The sequence below is a fragment of the Schizophyllum commune genome, assembly GCF_000143185.2.
Source record: "Schizophyllum commune H4-8 unplaced genomic scaffold SCHCOscaffold_16, whole genome shotgun sequence".
Classification (NCBI taxonomy): Eukaryota; Fungi; Basidiomycota; class Agaricomycetes; order Agaricales; family Schizophyllaceae; genus Schizophyllum; species Schizophyllum commune.
Genome location: NW_026089553.1, coordinates 578,389 through 589,428, shown reverse-complemented (window position 1 = coordinate 589,428; position 11,040 = coordinate 578,389). Strand labels below are relative to the sequence as shown.

General features: G+C 57.5%; 3 protein-coding genes across 3 annotated transcripts; 2 read left to right on the top strand and 1 right to left on the bottom strand.

Moving 5' to 3' along the window:
* Window positions 1-561: 561 nt before the first annotated feature.
* SCHCODRAFT_02520852 (WD40 repeat-like protein) lies at window positions 562-4,623 on the bottom strand (the record flags this gene model as incomplete). The annotated part of the gene is made up of 12 exons (XM_050343465.1): window positions 562-1,339; window positions 1,393-1,969; window positions 2,019-2,442; window positions 2,495-2,546; window positions 2,597-3,138; window positions 3,187-3,260; window positions 3,308-3,674; window positions 3,724-3,824; window positions 3,867-4,063; window positions 4,114-4,263; window positions 4,312-4,352; window positions 4,408-4,623. The coding sequence occupies 12 exons, from the start codon at window positions 4,621-4,623 to the stop codon at window positions 562-564; spliced, it is 3,519 nt and encodes a 1,172-aa protein (XP_050197181.1).
* Window positions 4,624-4,925: 302 nt separating this feature from the next.
* SCHCODRAFT_02753710 (uncharacterized protein) lies at window positions 4,926-7,592 on the top strand. Its single transcript, XM_050347283.1, has 6 exons — window positions 4,926-5,816; window positions 5,867-6,272; window positions 6,323-6,478; window positions 6,530-7,192; window positions 7,249-7,354; window positions 7,404-7,592. The coding sequence occupies exons 1-6, from the start codon at window positions 4,961-4,963 to the stop codon at window positions 7,425-7,427; spliced, it is 2,211 nt and encodes a 736-aa protein (XP_050197180.1). The 5' UTR covers window positions 4,926-4,960; the 3' UTR covers window positions 7,428-7,592.
* Window positions 7,593-7,865: 273 nt separating this feature from the next.
* Window positions 7,866-8,513, top strand: SCHCODRAFT_02557894 (uncharacterized protein; the record flags this gene model as incomplete). Its single annotated transcript, XM_050343730.1, has 3 exons — window positions 7,866-7,940; window positions 7,991-8,077; window positions 8,129-8,513. 3 exons carry the CDS (start codon window positions 7,866-7,868, stop codon window positions 8,456-8,458), a joined length of 492 nt encoding a protein of 163 aa, XP_050197179.1. The 3' UTR covers window positions 8,459-8,513.
* Between the last annotated feature and the right edge of the window lie 2,527 nt (window positions 8,514-11,040).

Genomic DNA, 11,040 nt, shown 5'->3' with positions numbered 1-11,040 from the left:
GGTCTCCGAGGACGAGCATAAACATCCACATCCGCTCGGACAGATTGGCACGTCCAACTTCTTCCAACAAGATATATGGCTGACGTGCATGCAACGAAGACAGCTTTTCGATAGCCCTGCGGATGTAGCATCAGAGAATCCTGCTCCGAAGAGCGCACAGAGTGAACGTACCTTTGACGGGCAGACGGCATATAGTACACGAAGGAAGGATTTTCGGATTCGAACAGTAGGGGCAGAACTTGTTGCGCCCGACCTCGAACGGGAACTGGTTCGGACAGCGTGTGCATTGTCGGATGAGACCTGCGCAACAGTCAGACCAAGGTTCAGTGCAAGCAATAGACAGTAGTGACATACCCATCCTGTGCTGTACGGGATCTGTTAGCCCATTCCTTCGCGGTGGGACAGACTTGAGAAGCTCCAGCCTCTTCTCCAGCAGCTGCCAGCGATACAGGATCTCTGCGTACGCCTGAATATGAGCGTGAAACTGGAGAATCTGCTCTCGGGTGAACGGCTCGCTACGCAGAGTCAGCACCTCCAATCCTTCCCGCTCGATGTCCTAACTCACCTCCCCTCCGCCAGCATCATCTCCTCCTTGAACACCAACCGCTTCTCCGTCACCGTCGTTATCGTCTTCGGCGGCGGCACCCTCGAGAACGTCGGCCGCCTCGAGCGCTGCCCTACCCTGTTATTCCCAGACCCCGCCGACGAGTATGAGGACTGCACTACCGGCGGTGAAGGTCCTGGATTCGACCCGAAGAACGACTCGTTCCAAGACTTCGACATCGGCTCGTTCAGTGGGGCGAGGATCGAGTTCTGCCGTGGCCTCCGAGCTCGAGGGATGGGCGAGTCGGGCCCGCGAAGTACTTTGCTAGTTGGGACGGGGATTGTTGGTCGAGGAGTTAAGGGTGTGGTAGGCGTGGGCGGAAGTTTGGGCGTAGGTGGGAGGGTGTCGGTCGAAGGGGTGGCGAGGCCTTCGCGGAGGGTATCTTGCACGCCTGCAAGGTACTGCCGCATTGTGCCAGTATTGAAGAGACTGGACCATGAGCCACGAGATGAGTTGGAGGAGGAAATCGCAGCGTTGATGAAATTGCGCGAAGGGGAATCGTTCCCGGACCGATGCCAAGGTGGAGAGTGAGGACTCGTACGCGAACGTCGGGTGGTAAAGTAGTCCAGATTGGCAACGTTGGCCGACAGAGGGGTTGAGCGACGAGTGTGCATAGCGGTCACTGGGGATTTCGGCTGTATTGCCCCGAGCTGGTGATGGTCGAATGCCTGGAGGATGACAGACGACAGCATCCCCAGCATTTGCACGTCTTTCGCAACGCAGAAATCTTCGAAGCTGAGAAACCCAATATTAGCAACGATAAGAGCCAGCAAGCAATCCGGACTCACTACTTCATCACTACCTGCTGCGCCGCGCTCATCTTCTTATACCTATGCGGTCCATTCTCGTCTTCCAACGCCGGAAACAACGCCGCAAGCGCCTCAAACACCCTCTGATGATCATACCTCCCATGCACCCTCGCCGCCTCCGCATTCGCTCTACACACATCCTCCAACGAGTCTCCCAAAAACACATAATCCACCGCCACCTTCCTCTCCGGCCCCGCCAGCCCCATTGTGTTCGTCACCGCGATCGTGCTCCGCCGCATCGGCAGCACATAGCTCTGTGGCTGGTCCTCGGCGTGCGACGCGAGCTCGGGGCGGTATTGTAAGGGGGAGAAAGTGAGCAGGTTCGTCATGATGCGCGCAATGTTGTCGGCCTCCCCCCGACCAGGCCGGCGGGGGTAGGGCTTACTGGGTCGCTCGGGGGTGAAGCTGCCCAGGCGGTCGACGGCGTCGAAGATGAGGGCGGGGTGCTTGAAGAGCTTTGGAGTGACCTTTCCTGTCTCGTCGGGGGAGCCGGAGACGTCGGGCATGAGGGTGCGGACGATGCGGGGAGGCGCGCGGAAGAAGCAGACGAGCTCTCCTACATGACTAGTCAGCTACACGGGATAGCGGGGCAGCTTGAAACTTACCATTGGGCCCGAAAGCGCCCTGCAGTGTCCTCGGCTCTGTCAGGTTCTTATTGTTCCGCAACAAAGATACCGTCACATCCCTCGACTTCCCAGCTTCGTCCTCATCTGACGACGATTCCGAGTCAGGATACAGTGGCCCCCGAGCATGCTCGTCCTCCCTGGCGAACAGGAGGAAGCGCAAACAAGCCTCTAGGCAAGGTCTCCGGTGCTGTCGGATTGTCCGCAAGCGGCGGAGGATGAAAACGTAGTCCTTCATCGAGATCAAAGGACTGCGCTCGACTTCAACGCTTGGGGTGCCGCCCGGATGTTGGGCGTGTGGGTAGTCCTTCGGAAAGGTGAAGGTGACACGGAGAAAGACAGACGACTTCTCGCCCCAAGGGCCGTGCAAGCCTAGAGTGCAGGTGCGCTTCTTAGTCAGGTCGGCCTACATCAGCTTCGTCAGTAGATGCTGGAAACGGGTAAACATTTGTGGTCACCTTCTCCAGCTTAATTTTGTGCTCTGCCAGCTTCTTGACGACGGACAGGATCCTGTCGAAGTTCGTAAGCATTCATTCCACGTAGGCAAACACACAACTCACTCATCCGCCAGCGACTGCTCCTCCTTCTCGTCCTCGCTATCGCTCTCGATCCGATTGATACTCCTCCCCCTCACCGCCGACGCCGGCCTCGACTGAGACCCACTCGGGCTCACATCGCTCCCCCGCCCCGAACTACTCCCCCTCCTCCCACCCACCCGCACCTTCGACAGCCAAGTGAACGCATCCATCTGCGTCGCGACCGACTTCCCCGTCACGCTCCCCTTGCTCATCGTCCCCGTCTTCTTCAGGCTCGCGATGGTGTGGGGGATGGGAACGTGGCGCGTGTTGGAGATGCGTCCGTGGGCGCTGGTGGGTTTCTCCGCGCCACCACCGAGGACCACTGGAGCGGAGGTGGTGGTCATGCTGGGCGGGAGGGCTCGCACTTCGGCGAGGATGGAGCGGTTGCCGATGGGGGCAGAGAGCATGGATTGCGGTGTGGTCTCGGTGGGGCCGCGGAAGGTGACGTCCCGGTAGCTTTGGACGTCGAGCGAGGGGCGCTTGCCTGTGCGACCCCTGTTCTCGCCAAATACATGACCGACGCGCTGTGTGAAGGTTAGCGTGCTTTGATCATCGGAGGAGAGAGGTCATACATGTAGTGTTTCATGGTCAACAGGCCAGAAGCGCAGGGTACGATCCTTCGACCAAGTTATAAGCTGGAAGTCATCTGTAGCAAGTCAGCTTCGCCGTGTAAGATACCACATTCACACGTACCCTGTTCGCCATTGCGCCACACGAACTCCTTGACAACATCTGTATGGCCTTCAAACGCTTCGATAGGCTCTTCCAAGTTATCCCTCGCGTACAGTTCCAGCGCAGTCCCCCCTCGCTGAGGCAAGCTCATCACACCCTCGCCAAAAGGCAAGTTCCTCGCTCGCCAGACCGGGTACGAGGTGTGAATAGTCGCCTTTGCCTCAGACGATTGAACGCCGGGCGTGTCTGAGAGGCAGTTGATATCCCAGAACTTGATAGTGCGGTCGAGTGAGCAGGTGACGAGTTCATTCCGTGCAGTGTGGGACCAATCTAGTCCGTAAATTTTCGATCTGTGGGCGGGTATGCGTGCGGTTGGTAAAGAGCCATTCTGGTTCTGTTGAACATCGCACTCAGAGCAAGACCGAGAGAGAACATACTCTGCGATCCCAGATGAGAACCTCGTTCGTGTGCGCAGATGCGATGACGTTGGGGTCGTGGCGATTCCACTTGACATGCGTCCCTCCGCCCGCTGAAAGTCCTCATCAGCAAGAACGTCGACGGCGATAAGACAAGTACAGACCATGAAAAGCGCAAAGACCTATGCTTGGCTTCCGAGGTTGGCGCAGATCCCACGCCCATAACCAGGAGTCAATGCCGGTGCTGATGACGGTGTCGTACTCGCTCGTGTGCCAGTTTATATCCGTGATAGCACGGTAGTGCGAGTGCAGTACGTGCTGTATTGACGTCTTCCCTTGCAACATGAGATTCCATATTAGCCTACCGAAAGATCAGTAAGAGCAGCGCAGTAGAGAGCAGGATGAGCCGACAGTTTCTCGCTAGAAGTGGAGACTATATATTCTGAGCGAGCCGTATGAGGGCTCCATTGCACGTCTGCGACATCCCATGTCCCTCCCTGAGGCAGGAAACGGGGTACTTCAAGCGGTGCTTCCAAATCAATGATGAACAGGCCGCGGCGTCTTTTCTATGGTCAGTGTTTGGCTATCATTGTATAGTCATTGCCGTACGCAGCAAGAACAAGGTCCCTCGAGGATGGGCTGATGCTAATCTGCACGGACAGTGAGTCTCTGCTCGAGAGTATGTGTCTGTCAGGGGTTGCTTACATTGCCCACTGCATCGCCCACGAGCGTCTTCATGTCGATCTGAAGGCTCTGACCGAAGTGCGCGCCCTCCTCTGCTGAGGACGGTGCTTCAACATCCACGTGGTCCTCGTCCAAGGCTGAGCTGTCTGTATCATCAAGGTCCTCCACCGGCAGTCGTAGCGGACTCGACGCCGGCGGAGACCTGTCCAAACCCTGCCTCTCGGGAACAGCTGGCATGCGGGCCTGACGTCGCGCACTCAAGACGCTGCTTGACGTCCTCCTGGCCAATGCAACATCGGGTAAGCCACGATTTTGAATACGTAACCGACTCCCGTTCGAATTCGTGTCGGGCTTGTGCGGTATCATGAGAGCACCAAGTCGTCAGCAAGCTCCGCTAGCGCTTGTTCCTGTGAGTGTGCGCCTGAGATTCGAAGAGGGGCAGGCTGCCGGACAATCGCCGACCGATCCTCCCAGCCGGGCGGGACGTGATGGACGTAAAAGGAAAGGAACAAAGCCTGCCTTTCCGGGCGGACGGTCTCACGCTTAGCCCGCACGCGCCTTGTCAAATGCCGCGATGGCGGAAACCCTGTTGGCCATCTTGCTTGTGACTTCCTCGGCGACAGGCTCTACCCTCGTACACAAATACCCTGCGAAACCCATACCCTCAGCTCGCCTCTCTCGTTACAAGCCGGACAAGGCAGAGGTTTTGCCTATCTCGAACCTCGACAACCCATGGCGCACTTCCCATGCGTTCGAGCCCAACGTGCTCGAGAGTACCTCTACCGCCACAGTCCATGGTGATGAATATACCTGGAGCAAGCCAAAATCTGCTATCCGGGTACGGACAGCGTCTATGTCCAAGGAAATTCCTACTGGCACGAGCGCCTCGCCTGCAAAAGGCGCTCACCTCTCGGCACCTCCTGACAAGGATGAGGAGTACGACCGCATCCTCGGCTACAACGCTGAATTCTTGACCAACCTGCTCTGCCCTCACGTATCCATGTGTCATCAGAAGTTCGAACTCATCGTCGACGAGCTGGCTTTCATCGGTCATCCCGTCTGCGCCTATCCGGATGGGACGTGGAAATTCAAGCCCGAAGTCGGGAAGGGACTCAACCGCGGGCGCGGCTCGAGGAACCGGCAAATGTCATCGGCGACGAACGACGATGCTGATCCCTCTGATGCGCACCCCGCCGAGCACCTTGGGACGAAGAGCGCCTGGCTGCAGTCCTTCCACGTCGTACTCGTTCTCGACCTTCCTGATCCGTCGTCTTCTAACTCTGGCAACGTCTGGAAGTACTTTGACATCATATACGAGCGGATCGCCTTCAACCTGACCGCTGTGCTCTTCCGAGAGCAAGTGCTGTCTAACTTCGTCGAAATGGAGTGCGAGCAGCTCATGAGCATACGAGAGTCATGTATAGCCAAGGGTATGCCCCCCAATTGTATAGTGGCCCATATGCTCACATGCCTTGCGAAGGCGAGCACTTCTCCACCTACATGACTCAGGCACTAGCGCAAACCTCCATTGCCCCCGCTATGCAAGTCCTCTTCGACGCCATCAAAACCTCTACCATCGCCTACATCACCATCCACGACCTTCCCATGGAGCTCCAGCTACCTCCCTATCTCGACTCCCTTCTCAAAGTCGAAAGCGACGACGACGTCGACGAGTTGCAGGAGCAGGATGCCGCAGAAATGTGGGGCCCGCATATGAGCTATGGGTGGAGGTTGGAGACGCTTGCGCCGTGGAAGAGCATCTTGTTGCTGGAGAAGGATGGATTTGATCCATTCGCGAGCTTAAGGGGGCCGCATGTTAGTGTGAATGATAGGCCACTGGTGGATGGGCTCATCCGCTTCCTCGAGGTTGCGTCTATCACGCTGTCGTGAGTATTCTTTCATCCTCACTTTGCTCACTCTGACGACGATGGCCTAGGCTTGCAGACATGTCTAGTCTGCTAGACTGGGATCTCGATACGCAGATATACCCCGTTGTTCGCTGGCTGGTCGAGCACCGAAGAGCAAAGATCGTCGACGTCGTGCACCCTGGTTTGAAGACAGTCTTCACACTGCCGCCAAAGTTTGAGCAGCCGTACGTGCTTCTCAGGAGTATGATTGTGCTTGATGCCGACTCCCACTGCAGGCTATCCGAACTGACCGCCGAATTCGAACAAGAATTTACCGACCCCTCTGTCGCCTCCCTTCCCGAAATCCTCTCCCTCATCTCCACCGCGCCCTCCAAACAGAGTGACAACCACTTTTACGCCACCGTCGTCCAATCGCGCGATCTCATCCCCATTTACCACGACGTCGTCCTCTGGATGCTCAAGCGCGGCCTCCTCATCCGTCTCTCCCTCCGCATCCGCATCGTCGCTACGCGCGAGCTCAAGGAGCGCGCGAGGCTACGCAAGCATCAGCGCGTTCATCTTCCTGCCGCACTCGACGAGAAAGCTGGCCACGGGAAGCCCATAGCTGCCCTACGCCGGCCATCTGCCTTACCTTGGTTGTCCCTGTCCCCAAAGACGGCACACAGCTACTCCTTTCCGGGTCGAATGCGCGCGAGCGAGAGCCGAGTGAGCGCAATGGTGATCCAGGAGGACGACGGGGAGAAGCTGGGTGACGAGGACGCGGACGACGACGTGTTCGAGGACAACGAGCCCGGGGAGGGCCCGGCGAGCGAAGAGGATGAGGAAGGCGGGGCGGCGTCGATCATCACGGATCCGAGTCAGGCAACGCCGTTGCAGCAGCTATGGCTAGCAACGATGTCCGAGGGGAAGAATGAGCATATCGCACATCGGTTTGCGCAGTGAGTGATTTGCTTTGAGAGTAGTTGGGTGTGCGAGGCTGACGGGCGTCGTGTAGCATCAATCAGTACTTTGACGGCAAGATGACAGACGATGAGATACTGTACCGTGCTGAGATTACGAGGAAGCAGCTCAGGGAGGTGCTACATGTGTATGAGGAATACGTGAGTTCGCTTCAGCATGCATGGAGGATTGTTCTGATTGATCTTTCAGCTTCAAACATTCCTGCATCCGTAGAATGGCTTTGATCGAGTAGTGAAGCATGCTGGAACTATGTGTGGCGTGACAAGAAATTCTCCGCTAGCAGCCACTACACTGTGATAGTCCGTAAGCTGGACCTGCAAGGTTGTAGCCAGACGGAGTCCATAGACTACACGTGACCCGCATCGGCTTGTTCCGAAGGCTCTTGGTTGTCCTCTGGCTTGGCAAAGACCAACCATATTCTCCCCCTCAGCTTCGCTAAGGCCTCACGCTCGTACTTGGGGGTTGCGTGCAGTCTCAAGGGACGTTTCCAGGTCTTGATCAGCGCGCCACCCGGACCGATCCGGTCCGCGTGCGAACGGGCGCTTAGCCGTGTCATTGAACAGCCTATGCGGTGTATCACTCTGAATACTTGGCAATGAGCTTGCGGCGAGCCCTTGATTGACGCGGCACTCGCCCTTCCCTTCCCCCACCATGGCAGGCCTCTTCTGGAGGCAGTTTGCGATACTCTGCTGGAAGAACGCGGTCGTTCTCAGCAAGCATCCATTGGTAGGCTGCTCAGAAAGCTATGGTGGTACGTGTTGCTGAGACAGCTCTAGCTGAACATCCTTCGCGCTTTCATCCTGCCAATTGCCTATGGGATCTTCCTTGCGGTGGCGCAGTCCTTCTTGGTCAAGACGAATAACGTGCGTGCCTCCCGATCGCTATGTACTTCTTGCTCACAACCCTCATCACAGTATGGCATCGGCGAACCGCACCCTATCTTCCCTCTATCTTCTCAATTCGACGGCTCCCTCACCCTAGTATGGGCGGACGCAACGAACGGCTCTGCGTCCCCTTCCCCCACCGACATCATGTCGCGTGTGACGAGCAACTTCTCTCCCTCGCAGCTAGATGCTGTCAAGAAGGTCGCTTCCCCAGATGACATCCCCGCAACCTGCCCAGAGAACTTCAACCTGTTTTCCGAGTGCTTTGCCGCGATCGAATTCCATGACCCGATACCTACCAACATCTCTGCAAGTGTGGTCAATTACACGCTTCGTGCGGATGTGAGGCGAGTACGGTGACGCGGAGAGCGGGCCGGGCTCGGCTCACGGAGATGATGAAGAAGATTCCCACGAGGTTACTCTGTAACGAAGTCTCGATTGAAAACCTTGCCCTCCTCCCTTGGAGGAGGGCCCTTTTATACCTACAGCTGTAAGTAGTCATAACTAGTCACGGAGTATATATACGAGTCATAAGAAACCAGGAGAACCTCAAGGAACTCCAAAGGAAATACCCCCGCGAGGGGTGAAGGCAGAGCACGTGGCGTCGGCTAAGGCCGAGGCGTCACATACCCCCCTCCAGCGCCTTCTAAGGCGCTCTGTAAGTACAGTAGCAACCAGTAAGTAGCACGTATGTATAGAATAGAAACGAGTCTTTGTTTTTGTATATATTTCGAACCTTTTCTGTAAGTAACTTTCGAGCCGTTGTTCTGATGATCTCTAGTAAGTAGTAAGTAACTACTGGTTCCCCTTGCCCTCGCGCCGCTTGGCACGGTTCGCCTCGAAGGCCTGCTGGCGGCGGGCGTTCGACAAGCGCCCCTGCATCGCCTCGATGGCCGTCACCTCACGAAGGAGGAGCTCCTCGTTGGTGGGCTCGGGCACCTTGCCCTCCACCTCGTCCATGTAGCGATGCGCGGCCGCTCCGCTGCTGATGTCGAGGATCTGACGCACCCAGAAGGTCCGATCAATGCGCTGCTCGTCGGGGATGGGTCGGACTTTGCCGGTCGCGAGGTCGATCGGGCACATGTGCTTGCCGAAGTCGGCGCGCTGGAGGATTTCCACGAACTCGGCATAGCCGGACGGGACCTCAACAACGTCGTGGCGGATTCCAGTAGCAGTGATGCCGTCGCTGAAGCGCATGTACTCGACGAGGATGGTGAGTGGGATGCGGTAACTGAAGAGGTATTCTTCAGGGTCGTTGCGCGCGTAGATAGGGATGACGAGGCGGCGTCCGCGGATCTCCCACGTCATGGGAACGATGCGGCGGTGGGCGAATTGGGCCGGGCCACGTGGCTTGGCGCGGCCGAGGAGGAAGCCGTCGTCCTCGGAGGCGCGCTTGGCGGGCGTCGTCTCAGCGGCGGCGGACGGAGGCGCGGTCTTATCCGCACCAGCGTCGGCGGCGGCGTTGACGCGCGGGATGGGTTGCTTCATGACGTCGGAGCGCGCGGCTTCCTGCTGGCGGATGCGGTCGGCGATGATACCGGCATTGTACTTGGCGCGGGCGGCCTCCTTTGCGCGGAGCGCGGCGGCGGTGTCGACAGGCGGCTCGCTGTCGATGAGAGTGGAGGCGGCAGAGCCGGCGGCGTCGAGGACGGACGACATCGTCTTGGGCGCGGGTGCCGGCGGGGCGGCCTCGGAACTGGGTGGGTCGACATCCATCGGTTGGACCGAGTCCGCCTTGTTGCCATTTTTGATCGCCGGCGCCGTTTTGGCCTTGGTGTGGGAACGGGTACCGACACGGTTGACGTTGGGCGAAGGGGAAGGAGAGTTGGGAAGCGGAGGTAAGGTAGAAGTATCCATAGTATGTATGTAGAGAGAGGAAGAGGAAATGGAGTTGGTTTGGCATACTGACTGTCCATCCCTTTTAAGGGGATCCCAGCTAAGCCCATTACCCGATTCGTCGTGAATCTCGCCATCGGGAACACGAGGCTCGATCGTGAGTTCGAGATTCCCTACATACAATTGGATATCCCCGGGGTCTGGTTCAGATCCAGCCGGGAGATCACCCGCTTTGTCAACGCCAAGCGCCTCAAGGTACTGCTTGACCTTCTCGAGGGTGGCAACATTCTTGATCGGGATCCAGGACATGTCGCCTGGCTTCCACTTCACCTTGAGTACTGCATCAGCACCCTTGCCGTGATGTCCCACAATCTCCTCAATTGCCCATTCTTTCTCCCAGGCACCGAAGTCGGCCACCTGAGTCTCAAGGCGGCCCGGAAATAGCCGATCATCATTGGGAATATGAATTCTCAATAGAGACGCGTGGAAGCGCGGGTGTATTCCCCGCTGCTTCAACTCCTTCGGGAGATCAAGAAGGAAGGCCTCATTGCCTAGATCCTTCAGGATGCGGTATGGTCCAATGAACTTGGGAAGTAGCTTACGAACGCGGCCCTTCGGGAAGTTCATGTTGGCAGTTGAGACATATACTAGATCGTTCTCGGCAAAAGGCGCGCGGATGCGGCGTCGATTGGCATCACGTGTCTGCTTGACACGCGCGGCGAGCACTGCGTCATGAGCCTGCATGATGGCCTGCTTGACGCGGCGCGCATAAGTCCGCACCCCGGGATATTCCGTCGTGGGTGCGTCCTCCCAGATCATGGCGCGGGGCATGCGACCAGTATTCAGGAAGAACGGTGCATACCCCGTGCTCTCCGAGCGCACGGAGTTGATCGCAAACTCAACCGCCGGCAATTTCAGGACCCAGTCCGATTGAGCGGGCTCGACGCATTCGCGTATCATCTGGACAACTGTCCGATTGGCCCGTTCAGTTGATCCGTCGGTCTGCGGATGGTATGCAGTTGACATGCGCAGCTCCGTTCCGATCAACTTGTGCAGGTGAGTCCAGAATATGCTCGTGAAGAGCGAATCCCGGTCACTGACTATGT

What these genes read in the sequence shown, in the direction of transcription:
- SCHCODRAFT_02753710 (XM_050347283.1), top strand. Translation starts at nt 4,961, where the DNA reads ATGGCGGAAACCCTGTTGGCCATCTTGCTTGTGACTTCCTCGGCGACA. An exon ending in GTTGCGTCTATCACGCTGTC is followed by an intron (nt 6,273 to 6,322) that starts GTGAGTATTCTT and finishes ACGATGGCCTAG; the next exon opens with GCTTGCAGACATGTCTAGTC. An exon ending in TACATGTGTATGAGGAATAC is followed by an intron (nt 7,355 to 7,403) that starts GTGAGTTCGCTT and finishes TTGATCTTTCAG; the next exon opens with CTTCAAACATTCCTGCATCC.